Source organism: Myotis brandtii, unplaced genomic scaffold, assembly GCF_000412655.1.
Source record: "Myotis brandtii unplaced genomic scaffold, ASM41265v1 scaffold34, whole genome shotgun sequence".
NCBI classification, from domain to species: domain Eukaryota; kingdom Metazoa; phylum Chordata; class Mammalia; order Chiroptera; family Vespertilionidae; genus Myotis; species Myotis brandtii.
In genome coordinates, this window is record NW_005363098.1 from 249,575 (window position 1) to 264,274 (window position 14,700).

Here is a 14,700-nt window from a genome sequence, read left to right on the forward strand (position 1 = left end):
CTAAGACCAGTATGACCACAACCCATGGGATATTCACATTACAATCAATAAGGCATTTAATTGAATGGGATGATTTATATATTTCAGAAAATCAAAATAACCTGTCCATTGTTAAACAAAGCAAATAGGTACATAAGCCAAACAGCAGGGTTAAAGTTAAACTATAATTTCTACCTGAGATGGTTGCTATCATACTTCACTATGACTAAATTGTGTCTATGATTACATTCCTTGCTACAGTTCTTTGAGGCCAGGACTTGATATCCAAATGATTCCAGGGGTCAAGAAGATATTTTAAGTGAGGCCAATGACAATGGGGAATAGTGGGACCAATGGTAACCAGAGGGTTTGAGAGATTGAAATTAAAGTTTTAATGAAAGGGATGGCTAAATAAGTAAGTCTGTAGGACCACCAGTTTTTGACATTCAGATTTAGGCACTTCCCTGGACATCAAGCCAGCCTAATTTTTAGCATGCAGTCTTGTCACCTAGAATGTTTGTCAGCCTATCAGCCATTCGTGTTTTCTATAAAGTGTAATTAGAGAGAGTACAGGTTGGGAGTGTGTTGGGCTGGGTATACTTTCCCATACATAAGCACTTCCCCTTACCTTCCCCTTCCCCCTGCCCCAACACACACACACCCTTGTGTCCTATGCAGCCATTCTCTGGGACATGCTATCCAACTGTTGGACCATGTGTTCCTCACTTAGAGGTGCACCTGTTACTGTCCTCCTGTGCCTCCCAAGATTATACTAAAACTAGGATTCTATGCTAAAACCTGGATTCTAGTTAGAGCGCTCCTTGAACTGGGTGTGTGACATTGAGCTAGTTGTCCAAAGTTGTGCTTTCATATCCCAGCTGTAAAGTGAAGGTGAGAGCCTCTGTCATGGGTTTTCAGGTTGGGATCTGCAGGGTTCAGTCTCATTGCGGACCACTCTGTGGGAGGCAGGGACCAATTTGGTGGAGTTCTTCATCCTAGCTCTACCTGAGCAGCTTTGATGATCTCTTGGTTGTACTACTTACTAGTTGTATGATCTTGGGCAAATTGCTTAACCCCTTTGTGTGTCTCCATTTTTTCCTCTGTAAAGTGGGCATAATAATAAATTAGAGTTGTTGTGGTACTTAAATGAATCAATAAATGTAAATACACCTGGCATTATAAGGTTTGGTAGGTAGAATAATGGCTCTCCAGAGAGGTCCCTTTCTAACTCTCTGAACCTGTGAATATGTTATTTTGCATGGCAAAAGGGACTTTGCTGATGGGATTAAATTAAGGTCCTTGAGATGCTGAGGTTCTCTATGGTCATCACACTGGGCCCATTGTAATACCAATGGCCCTTAAAGGAATAAGAGAAAGAGATATGATGTCAGAAGTAGAAGTCAGAGTGATTCCATTGGTGGCTGGGGCTATGGGCCAAGGAATTTGGGCATCCTTTAGAACAGAGGTGGGTAATGTTCGGCCCATTTGGTTTGGCCCTGCCAAGGCATTAGGGGTGAGTTAATTAAATGTTTGACCAAATATAGCAGGCTAACTTTTAAGTTGATAATTTTGTATGGCCTGTGAGTGATGTAAGTGATTACAAATGGCCCTCAGTAGATATAAGGTTCCCCACCCCTGCAGAAGCTGGAAAAGTCCAGGACATGGATTCTCTCCTAGAGCCTCCAGAAGGAACACAGCCCTGTGAGACCCAGTGTCGACTTCTGACCTCCAGAAATGCAAGATAATACATTTGGGTTGTTTTAAGCCACTAAGCTTATGGAAATTTGTTATAACGATAATAGGAAATTAATATGTAAATGTTAGCTGTATTTTCTGTTCTCACTGTAAATAAGATTTTCTTTGAACAGAGGGATCTGTGGCCAAAGACAGTTTGAAAGCCTGTGGGCCAGGTGATCGCCAGCATGCCCTTCTCGTCTGCCAGCCTGTTGTGGCAGGTTCTCTCTGTACACAGAATCTAGCCGGAGCAGATTCCTCAATTGCTGAATGTGTACAGTGCACTTGACGTCTGGATAAGGTGGACTGAAGGTTGGCTGTGTTCTCCAGAGTGGACCTGCCCGTGGGATTCCCTGCAGGGCACTCATTTCTGAAGGGGTCTTCTTAATTAATTGACTGCTTTGGTAAACAGGATCTGGGTGTTGGTTATGTGCCATATTGGGTCTAGAGCCCCAAATCCATCCAGGTTTATGCATTTGCTTGGGGTGTGAGGGTCTTTGTGAATTTGTTACAGAGAACCAAAATAAATCAAGCAATGCTCAGAGAGTTTGGAGTCACACTGTATTTACCACGGTGGGCTTAGAGAAAATGAATTCAAATTCTAAGCAGAGCTACAAGCAGAACTTCCCTTTTTATTCAAGATCCAGCCCTATGTGTGCTTAGTGGTTATTTCTCTGGTGGCCTTGAAAACTACACAGTTCTATCCAATTAAAAAATACACCTGGCATGACATCGAGAGTATGGGCATATCTAGTGTCTAGCCTACAAGGTCAGACAGCTAAGTTTATCTTCCTCATTATTCAAGCAGGCTAAAGCAGGCTAGAAAGCAAAGTTATTATTATTAATTTTTTTTTAGAATAAGAGGCCATCTAAATAATAGCAGAGAATTCCAAACAGTAGTTTTACAAAATGGGGTTAGCCTTCTCAGATTCAGCTTATATTCCTTTTACCCCATAAATTCATCCATTCAGATAGTGCTTATTCTATGAAGAACTCACTTCACAGGCACCTTGGTTGGGCTGTATTTGGAGAAGTAGGGCCAGGAATGCCTTAACCCAAGCTCAAAGGCTAACACAGGTCAAGTAAATGAGGAATGCAGCCCATGGGCCGCGAGTTTGACATGCTTACCTTAACCTAACAGTTCCAGAGACCTTGAGGGCCATGAGCTGCTCCTAGAACAAACAGCCTGTGATTTTCCCTTCAGGCCTCGACTAGCCCAGCAGTGAGTGCATCTTAGGCTTGTGAGATGTTAGCACAGCTTTTAAAAATCTACAATGTAAGTTATTTACTTTCTTTCTTTTTTTTGTGTGTGTACAGAGAGGCCACAATGCTGTTCTTGTGTAAAGCACAGCTGCTGGGTTTGTAAATCTGGAAAACATGAGGCCAAATATGAACCAGTCTGCAGTCCCAGAGGAATTTTGTTTCCCTTCCAAGTTACTTGGATTAACATCAGTATTATTTCCTTGGCACGAATCTGGCGTGAAGGATATTAAGTTCTTAGAGTCCGTACCCTACTTTTCTCTAAATAAAGCATGGAAGAATTCTGGTACATGTTTTGATGTGCAGAACGGGTGGCAGAGGTTCCTTGGCAGAGCTTTTGCATAGTTGATAATCTAGTTATTTGGGTCTCTACATGCAAAGGAATGTGCGCTTCCAGGTGTAATTTGCCTGTTTGAGAAAAAGGTTTCAGAATCCAGTGTGGTTTGTGAAGAATCCTGTATTTTAAATTTAATGAGTGAGAAAGGCTTATTTATTTCCTGGTTTCATTTTTTCCTGTTCATGCCCAGAATGAAAAAACATACCGCATCTTCTTGGGTCCCCATTAGTGCTTTGGTTGATGGGGTAGGAAGTTGCAGGAGATGACAGGCCAGGCTTGTCACCTCAGGGGCCAACCCACCCAGGAGGCTGCCTAGAAGTTCAACGTGAGTGGAGCAACCTGAGTGGAGAGGTATTCCATTCACCCCCAAGTGCCTCTACCTGTGTGATAGTTCCTGGTCTTAACTGAAAACTCTTAATAGGTGGCTATGCTACCAGAAATGATTTTCATGTGTGAAAATCATCAAGGGTGATCCAAGGCAGCTCTGCCGGTGTCCGGAGGCTCTCCAAATCTGGCTTAAAGCTGTGCTTGAACCTTTCCATGTGGTGTCCTCCATCTCAAACTCAGCAGGTCTCCCATATAAACCCTCACCTCTCAGACTGCTCCTGTCCCTGGGAAGGCCTTGCTTGTGTTTTTTCTCCTATTTGTTGACAGATCGAGGGCCTAAAAATTCCAGTGTGGGAGACTCTGAAGTGGCCAGGTCATTTGAATAGCGCAAATCACATTAAATCTTTTACGTTAGTTGAGCTTTTTGTGCTCAACTCAGGCTTGGCCTTGTCCACCAGCTGGCGTCATATCAGCCTTGAAGGTGTTTCAAAGAGCAGTGTTGCTTCGGAGAACTCAGGAATTAGAGGATGGGGGCATGGAGGCCCATGCATATGAGTTTTCCATTTGGTTAGAATTCTGCATTTGAGCCATTCAGATAACTAGTTGAGATCTGGGCAAAGTATTTTGGAAAAATGTTAAATCTCTTGAAAGCTGGAATGATGTCGTAGAAAGGACATTTGTGGAAGCTTGAGAGAACCTCTAGTGCTTACTACCAGCAGTCTAAAGAAGTGTGTGACCTTGATGAAGTCACTAATCTACCTCTGAACCTACTTACGATAAGGTGGCACCAGCACTTACCCTGCAGGGTGATTATAAAGAGTAAATGATATTTAAGTCAATTAGCATAGAGTAAGCACTCAATAAAGATAATTCTGTCTAGTGGGCCCCCTCACTATCTTTTCCAGTCTTTGTAACTAGTGAACTAAGGCTGGTTGAGTTTCATATGCAATTATATTGGAAAGGAAAAACATTATCCTTTGTACAAGCATCATTGTGCTTATTTCATAGAACTGTAATAAATCTAGTAAGCTGTCTTATGATTTTATATTAGTTTAGAAAGGCAGAAGATATAAACAAAAGTGTAAACTGCATGGGAGGAGAAATAAATTTAAAATGTACCAGGTAATGGGAAGGTGATAAATTTGTGATTCTTAAAAGGAATGGAGTTTGGTATGGTCAAATTTTTAAACAATAAAAATTTTGCACAATAAGCTCTAATAACACCAGAAGGAAGTCAACAAAGAGGAAAAATGAGTGAGGAAAATGGTATATTCTAAAATAAATTGATGTGATTATAATAATGCAGAGGTTAGATAAGAACATGCTAAAAGAAATATAATAACTGTTTAGATGAACTCAAATTTAATCTGCTATCATAAACATTTCAACTTACAAAATTAGGAACTATGAAGTACATGTTGGAAAATTGATGTATTTAAGTTTTAACTTCCTGGAGGGCATCCTATCCTGATCATATGAAACATGGTCTTTAAAGTATCCTGACTTCGTATTTTGGATAAAATAGTCAAAGGAAACAGCTCCAGAGGGAAAATATAATTTATACCAGCATTGATGATCATATATATATATATATATACCTACTAATATATATATAACTACTAATATATACATGCATACAATGTATATAAGTAAATATAAACATATAAGTACACACAGATATATAAACATAAATGGAACCAGTTTCATACCCTATTGAGTACTGGCAGAGCAACCATTAGCAAAATAGAATAATACAAAGTTATTTAGATAATAATAAGCCCACTCTATTAATATTTGGAAATAGGTGCCGGATATAAATTAAAACGGAAAAATCCTATTGTGATCCCTGTTTCAGGGATATCTTCTGGGTTGTAAGATATCACAATCAGTTGCTGCTTCAGGGACACGATATTCTAGAGTGGAAAATAGATCACCATGAGTATCAATATTGGCTAAATAAGGTAATTTTAGGTAATAAGTGCTATGAAGAAAATAAAGGGACAAAGGACTAGAGAGGGACTTAGGGCAGAGGGGGGACATTATTTTAGAGAGGATGGTGAGAGGAGGGGGATTCTTCGCTGAGCCATCCTTGTTGAGAAGGACCTGCCAGGTGACAGTGGGGGTGGGGAAGGAGCACTTCAAGTGGAGGGAGCCCAAGTTTAAGGACTCTCAGACTGGAATGAGTTCGGCAAGTGTGAGCCAAGAGCAGGCCAGAGTGGTTAGAGCTTAGAGAATAAGTGTATGTTTGTCTAGATTACAATAGAAACTGAGTTATTTTCGAATGGCCTAAAATAGCTAGACTTTACTTTCTTACGGTTTAAAAATTTTATATTGTGATTGTGAAAATTATGGCAAAAATTCAGAAGTATACGAAACAAATGTATGTTTTAAAGAAGAATGACAAAGCAAACATCCACAGACCCACCACCAGTTATGACCTAAAATACTGTAATCCCCTTGTAGCTTTTGGACTGAATTGCTCTCCCTGGCTCCCAGTGGTAAGATAAACATTGTGTGACTTTTGAGATAAGGATTCCTTTGCTAGTCTGTGATTTAGTGACCTATATTTGCAACCCAAACATGTAGTCTAGTGTAGCTTGTTTTGAATTTTATATAAAATATCCATGGTATGTGTATTCTTCTGTGTCTTGCTTCTTTCTCTCCAAATTGAGGTTCCCTTGTGTTGATCTGTGAGTTTTTAGTTAGTTTTTACTCTATAGTATATGAATACACTGTAACATAGTTCTTTGTTCTGTCGATCAGTATTTGTTCTTTTTTTCCCAGTGCTTGGCTGTTATTGTAATAAGGTCTGATGTAATTTACCTAGGAGAACAACTTCTGGGTTGTAAGATATCACCAAATTTACTAGACAATGCCAAACTCCTTCCAAAGTAAATACACCATCTTTACTCTCACTAGCAGTGTGCGAGGCTTTCTGTTGCTGCATGTACAGGATTACACCAACCCTGGAGGTTGCCAGACTTAGTAATTTTTGCCCGTCTGATGGGTGTGTCCAGGTATCTTGAAGTTTTAATTTTCACTTTTATTCTCACTAATGAGTTTGAGCACCTTTTCATGTGGTTATAGGCCATATGGATTTCTTTCACTTATTTTTCTGAAAGGCTGATTCAAGTGTTTTTCCAAATTTTTTCTTGGGGTTCTGCCTTATCGTATACCTTCTCTCTGTGTGCTTATCCTCCCTTTTTATGTTTTTTAAATATTTAAAACTTAAACAGAGACGAATTTTAATAATCTTTTTATATTAGTTATCCATTACTTTGTGACAGATCACCCCAAAACCTAATGGCTGAAAGTGACTGCCTGCCTCCTGCCTGTGCAGGGAAGCTCTGCTTCTGCTGGTTGGCTGTCTGATTGCTGGGGTGATAACGGGGTGACTGAGCCACAAGTCTTTCATCAGCCGCAGGTTAGCTTGGACTTGTTCACATGGAATCGGGCAAAGGTGTACAAAGCTTCTTGAGGTGGAGGCTCCAAAATAGCAGATGTCACATTCACTGCGTTCCGTTGTCCACAAACCCTGCTGGTATTCAAGGGGTGGGGACATGACATAGACCCTGCCACTTGTTGGCGAGGCTGTGAGTGTCCTTGAAAAGAGAAGTGCCTGCAGGCAGGGGTAAGAGCTGTGACCATGCTTGCAATCCACCACGTTTTACATTATAGTTGTGCTTTTCTCCCCTACTCCAAGGGTAAGAATACAATCCTATAGTGTCTTCTAAAAGTTGCAAGTGTTTTCCCTTTCACATCGAAGTCTTTTTCAATGTTGGTTTAAAAAAAATTTATTTTGAAGAGGAAAAAGAATTTGAGAACAGCAAGAGAAACATGAATTAGAGCAGTGGTTCTCAACCTTCCTAATGCCGCGACCCCTTAATACAGTTCCTCATGTTGTGGTGACCCCCAATTTCATTGTTACAAATTGAACATAATTCAAGCATAGTGATTAATCACAAAAACAATATGTAATTATATATGTGTTTTCCGATGGTCTTAGGCGACCCCTGTGAAAGGGTCGTTCGACCCCCAAAGGGGTCTCGACCCACAGGTTGAGAACCGCTGAATTAGAGGAAGAATGAAGTTTCAAACATCATGACAGTGGGGGATGTTGATAATGAAGGAGGCTGTGCATCTGCAGGGGCTGCGGGTCAAAGAAAAATCTATACTTTTTGCCCAGTTTTGCTGGGAACCTAAAACTGCCCTAAGCCATAGTCTATTAGGAAAAATTAAAAAACAAAGCAAAGCTATGACAACAGCTGAAAGAGCTGGTGAGCATTCACTTCTTGTTTGTTAGCTATAATACAATGAAGAACATTAAAAAGAACACTTGCTTTACTATCCTACCATCTTATTAAAAACTGCCTTTGGTGTTTTGCATTATTTGCTTCACTTTCTTGTCTATATTTATTTGTTGCAAGATAGCATTCCGATCAGCAGTAATGGATTGCATTTTATTTTTTTCAACTTTTTAATTTTCTTAACATGAAGTTTTATTTGAACACGGTCTGTCAGTACTCATTGTACTGAGACCAGAGGCATAAGGAGTGCAGGCGTCAGTGAGCAGCTTCTTAGAAAGTGCTTTAGACCAGAGGTAGGATTGTACCCTGGCCAGGGCCTGGGTTTTGGACACACGGCCCTGGAGTAGAATCAAGCCTTTGCTGTTGTAGTAGCTGTGCAACTTTGTGCAAATAACTTAACATCTCTGAGCTTTAACTCAGCATTTTAAAATGGAGATCATCTTTAATTTATTTATCTTTCAAGAGTATTGAATGAGATAGAAAAAAAATATTACCTAGCATGGCATGTGGCCCATAAAATAAACATTAGCCTAGATTAGAAATAGGTTTTCCACTATTTTCCGTTAATCTCCAGTAAGAAAAGATGAGGACCTCTATAGGACTTTTGCAGAATGAATTCTTTCTGACATTTAAGCTTGGCCTTAGTTACCTCCCTGTGGCTGTTTTCTATGAAAACTCTTTCATCATCTCCTGGGTTCTCTGCCTGGAGTTTGACAATCAGTTAAGTGCATCTGGTTGGCTGACATCAAGCTTTTGAGACCCGTGTGTGTGTGTGTGTGTGTGTGTGTGTGTGCGCGCGTGTGTGTGTGTGTGTGTGCGCGCGCGCGCTTTTAAATTTTTCAAGTGCAATTTATATTCAATATTATTTTGTATTAGTTTTAGGTGTGCAGCATAGTAGTTATACAACCATATACTTAGCAAGTGTTCACCCCAATATTTCCAGTACTCAGCTGGCACCATACATAGTTATTATAATACTAGAGGCCCGGTGCACGAATTTGTGCATGGGCTGGGCTGGTAGGGGGGAGGGGCTGTGGGAGGTTGGCCACTGACTCTGCCCCCCCACCCCCCCATCAGGTGGTGGGGAGGCTGCTTGGGGGCGAGGCCAGCTAGGGGGAGGGGCTGCCTATTGGAGTGGGGGATCCTGCGGGAGGTTGCGGGGGGCTGATTGGGGCCCCGATTGGGCTGGTTGGCCGCTGCAGTGCGCGTCATAGTGACCATTTGTTCTGGTTGTTCCGGGTGTTCTGCCGTTCCAGTTGCTTGGCTTTTATATATATATAGATTATTAGATTATTGGCTGTATTTCCTATTCTGTACTTTACATCCCCAACTATTTTGTAACTACCAATCTTTACTTCAGACACTTATATTTGAAACCTTGGTAGCCAGCCGGATCTCATAGAGCCCTGGGAGATACTATCAGGGGTGTGTGTTCACGGTCCTCACTTTTGAATTGGGCAAGCTCTGACCTGAGTAAGCAGAGAAAGGAAAAGTGTTTTAGGGAGCTAGGTGAAGCAGTCGGATCTATGAGGAAGAAGAGACTGGGGGGTGAAATAAACATTTCTCCAGCACCTGCTCTCTGCCAGAATGTAGAGTGGAAGACAGAAGCTGCTGGAGAGAGAGCACCAGGGATGCTGGGCCCCTTGGCGAAGCAGTTGGGTTGTGTCTCTTCGCAGATTGATTGGAGGAGAGCTCTCTAGCTCTCTTGACCTGATGAGGAATAAATATCTTCTAAGCCTTGACATAAAACGAGGACCCAGCCCTGACTGGTTTGGCTCAGTGGATAGAGCGTCCGCCTGCGGACCGAAGGGTCCCAGGTTTGATTCCCGTCAAGGGCATGTACCTTGGTTGTGGGCACATCCCCAGTAGGGAGTGTGCAGGAGGCAGCTGATCGATGTTTCTGTCTCATCGATGCTTCTAACGCTCTATCCCTCTCCCTTCCTCTCTGTAAAAAATCAATAAAATATAAAAACAAACAAAACAACAAAAAACGAGGACCCATGTCATGATTAAATCTTTCTTCCTAGGTCTTTCGGCAGCCCAGCGGAAGTTTGCTCACTCGCTCAGAGACTTTAAGTTTGAGTTTATTGGCGATGCGGAGACCGATGATGAACGCTGCATAGGTACGTGAAGGGGAGGGTTTGGTCTGCTCTTCTTTGCTTTGTCCGCCAAATAACGATTCCTTTCTCTTGACAGATGCTTCCTTGCGTGAATTTTCTAACTTTTTGAAGAACCTGGAAGAACAGAGGGAAATCATGGTGAGTTGTGGGATGTAAATGAATAAATCTAACTTTGAGCAGTGGAAATCAGGTTTGTATTTCCTCAGTGGTGCTGACCGTGGCAAGATTTTAGATAAGTTGCTGGACTTCTGGACCTGTTTCTTTATCAGTAAAATAGTCAGACTATATCAGTGCCATCTAGATTTTCGTCAGCACTTGCATTTTACATTCAGGGGTGGGGAATGTCCGGCCCTCGGGCTGTCTAAGGTCTGGGAAATCATTTGGTCTGGCTCTGCCAAGTTATTAGGGGTGAGTTAATTAAATGTTTGACCAAATATAGCAGGCTAATTTTTAAGTTGATAAATTTGTATGGCCTGTGAATGATGTTATAAATATCCAAATGGCCCTTGGCAGAAAAAAGGTGCCCCACCCCTGATTTAAATTGAGTCTCATGCAGAACCTTAATGTATCAAAAAGATAAAAGCAGAAAAGCTTATATAGAAGCACAGGGACAGTAGGGCAATGCTAGAGCTATATCTGTCGATTTCTAGGCTGTGTGGAGAGGGAGGGAACTCAGGCCTGGAAGTCTTTAAGATCCCACTTTGCCTTGAGAATCGTGATGCCAGCAGTAATGATAATAGCTACACTTCATTGGGTGCTCTCCATGTATATGATGCTATGCTGAGTGCATTGCGTGGATCATCTTATTTACGCCCAGCAATGCAGTTTGAGTATATTGAATAATACTTAACCTTTCTTAAAAGCTTGCATTTCCCACCAAGTGACTGATACTCATTCATTGCACAAAAATTTACAGTAGAATTGGCACTGAATTAGGACACACTATTCTCACCGTATTTTCAGGCTTTCAGAGGGCTTGTGAAGGCACTGTGGTCCTCTTAGGTTTTTCTGGCACAAACTGACATATTCAACCATTATTTATGTGATCCTGTAGTCACTGATTTTCCAGCTGTTTAGGCAAGTTTAAATGTGATAGTGGATGAAAGTAGTACTGTGACATCACTTTTCTGCTACATGAAGTGGGTGTGAGTGTGTGGCTGATGGTGAAACTGCATGTTCTTAGTCTTTGTTAATAGCCGTGGACTTTTGTCTCAACTCTCTTTGATATTTAGTTGTACTTTCCTGGGATCCTGAGCCTTCAGCAAATATGTAGCAGATCACCTTTTGCCTTTTATGTTCCAGTGACTGATTAAAATCTGAACACAGAGGCAAAGCCAAGTCCCTGCCCTCAGGGAGGTTACATTCTAGAAAGGGGAGGTGATAATAATAATTAAAAAAAAAACACATATAATCCATTGTCAGGTAGTGATAAGTGCTACAGAATTTAATAAGGAAGGGTACGTAGCCAGAGAGTAGGGCCCTGTACTGTTACACCTAGAGTGGAGAGAGAAGGCCTGTGCACAGAGAACTCCAGGTATCTGGGGGAAGAGAGTACTGGTCAAATTGGTGCTAAATTTTAGCTCTGCAGAAATACTGTGTAACCACAGTCGGTCTTTTTTTTAATCCTCACCTAAGGATATGTTTTTATTGATTTTAGAGAGAGAGGAAGGGAGAGAAAGGAGGGAAATATCGATATGAGAGAGAAACATTGATCAGTTGCCTCCTGTACATGCACTGTTGAGGGATTGAATCCTGGGATCGAACCCACAATGTAGGTACGTGCCCTGACTGGGAATCGAATCTGCGACCTTTTGGTGTATAGCAGGGATGGAGAACCTTTTTTCTGCTAAGGGCCTTTGGATATTTATAGCATCCATTCATGGGCCATACAGAATTATCAGCTTAAAAATTAGCCTGCTGTATTTGGTCAAACATTTAATCAACTCACCCCTGATGCCTTGGCAGGGCCAGGCCAAATGATTTGGAGGGTCTTATATGGCCCGAGGGCTGGACGTTCCCCACCCCTGATTGTACAGGATGACACTCCACCCGCTCAGCCACTCAGTCAGGGCACTACTCCCTGTCTTGATATTCTGTTTCCGATTTATGTTCCCGAGGTGAAATGACTATGTCAAAAAACCAGAGTGTGGTCTTCGCTCCAGGCTGTCTGACAGAGATAGCATGGTTCTCAGAGCTGAGTTAGGGGATTTATTGATTTAATCTTCAGTTGTGATGGGGGTTGATAGGGTATCTGTCTTAGATAGGAGGAGGATGGCTGGGCTAGGCTTTCACTGCAGGGTAGAAGTAAGAATAGGATGTTGTCCGTATAAGGCCATGAACCTCAGAGAGGAATGGGACAGTCTGTTATAACCCTCTGTGGGAATAGTAACACCTGTTGGATAGCAGGAAAATATTCAAAGCCAGCAAGCAGTGGGGGCAGCTGTGACCAACCACAGAATTAACAGGACATCTGAGCATCGAATGATCTTTTTTTCCCCTCTAACGTTTTAGTGGAAAGTTTTGAATGTGTACGGAAGGTAGAAAGAAAAATATAATTAAACTGCACGTACTCATCACCCAGCTTCAATAACCATTGCCACACAACCGATCTTGTTTCTCCTGTACCTCTTACTGCCACCCCCATTATTTTGATAGAAAGCCCAGTATCATCCATAAATACCTTAGTGTGTAGCTCTTAAAGATAACTCTTTGAACCACAGTATCCTTGTCTTACCTAAAAACAAATAACAATTCCTTAATATTACAAAGAATTAGGCTGTATTCAAATTTTTCTGATATTCATTCACATTTTGTTGCCCCTTTCCCAGCCCCCCCCCCCAGTAACAGTGATTTTGTTTGAATCTGGATCCAAACACAATATATTTGATTGATAAGTTTCTAAGTCTCTTTTAATCTATAGGTCCTCCCTCCTTTTTTTTCCCCCTTGACAGGAATTCCTGGTGCTTTATTAGCTTTAAAAGACCTTTATGGTACTATTTTCTGAGTTAACAGTGATAATCTTCTATAATAATAAAAGCGTAATATGCTAATTAGACTGGACATCCTCCCCGAAGACCTTCCGGATGAAGCCAGGGCTGCCAGGGAAGCCCAGGTCCTGGATGCCAGAAGGAAGCAGGTGCCGGCTGCCCGGGGAGAAGGAAGGCCTATTGTTGCACGAATTTCGTGCATCAGGCCTCTAGTGAAGTTAATAAAAGATAAAAAGTTTGACATTTAACCGATATGGATGTTATTTGGGTGTTTCTGTCTAATCTTAATAGTCAGTGATCACTTTTTTTTAAGCATGTAAATTGTAAGGAATTATTATGACTAGCTTTGTTCCTTTAAGTTGCTTTGAATACTTAGGGGAAAAAATTTGTTATGCTTTACTAGACACCAGCCTTAAACTTTTGCATAAGAAAAGATACCTCTCTCAAGAAGTGTCCAATGTTGTTGTGGAGACTAACTGGTACAAAGCTAATTAAAATACATGACAGTAAGTGCAGTCAGTAGCAGAGGTATAGAGTGTGGCTGCATGGAGTGGGGAGCAGCTAAGCCCGTGCTGCTCAGGAAAGACAGTCTGGAAGAAGTGGTATTTGAGCTGGAGTGCAGGGGACAGAGACGCCAAGGAGGGCCTTTGTATCATTTCACCAGCTCTCACCTCCCCAACACAGTGACAAGGAGGTAAGGACGGTCTTTAAACAGGTGGATGCCAGTTCATTCTGCGAACTTTTAAAAACTCTTATTTTACTTCAAATATTGCAAACCAGCAGCATGTTAAAATAGCCACATATTTAAAAAGGAATGGGAAATGACAGCTGTAAATCGAGATAGAAATAATCTAAAATTGGAGACACCATTTCTGAGCTGCATTTACAGGTGAATCAGAGTTAGTCAGGTAAGGAAAGAGGGAAGTGAGGCAGTAGTTTCCTCCTTGGGGAAAACAAATCGATTTTGGAAAAGAGGGAGATGTGTGTTTGCCTGTCCCCCCACTGGTGTCCAGCTCTGTAGCTATTAACTGAAGTGTCGGAAAGGGAAGTGGAAAGAAGGCCCGTCTAGCCAGCCAGAGTTTTTCCTCCGTGCACAGAAGTCCGGTTTCTATGAATTGGGTGTGCCTCGCCCCATAAAAGGCCAATGTTGTCTTTTTTCAGGGCAGTGTTTTCAAGTAAGTAGTTTGCGCTGAAAATATTGCCACCCTTGACTGTGAAAGTGAGGAGCTGGGTGCCGTGAGTGGCCAGCATTGCCCTGCAGTCTTCCGTGCATGCTGTCGGAGGGAGCCGCTGCGTGGTGTCTCCGCCAGCATTCCGGAGATGCTCTCTCTGGTGAGGCAGGACAGGGTGTCCTCATCCCAGGCAGGCTGCTGGCCAGGAATTTAAGGACTTTTAAAATAGTGCTGTAGTGTTTAAAAGGGCTTCATCCTGTATTTACTTCTCTGCATGTATCCTTTTATCATAGGAGTTAGTTTTGTCCTCCGAAACATGACCGCTCAGTTTCAGGGGGTTGTGCGAGGCCCAGAGGCCCAGGAAAGCTTTGGGGAAGGGGGATAACGGGAGAGAGGAGGTCTAGCTTGCCTGATGATGCACAAAAGTGCCCCCCTCCCCATGCCACTGGGCTGGCAAGCAGGCGAGAGGGGGTATCT

At 42.0% G+C, this 14,700-nt stretch overlaps 1 protein-coding gene across 1 annotated transcript in view; it reads left to right on the forward strand.

Annotated features, from left to right (window-relative positions):
- Positions 1 to 14,700, forward strand: part of ARHGAP10 (Rho GTPase activating protein 10) — a 255,849-nt gene that overhangs the window by 68,775 nt on the left and 172,374 nt on the right. Inside the window, exons 2-3 of the mRNA XM_005871405.2 lie at positions 9,972 to 10,067; positions 10,141 to 10,202. Of these exons, the coding sequence (XP_005871467.1) occupies positions 9,972 to 10,067; positions 10,141 to 10,202 (158 nt within the window). The remainder of the gene's footprint in view (positions 1 to 9,971; positions 10,068 to 10,140; positions 10,203 to 14,700) is intronic.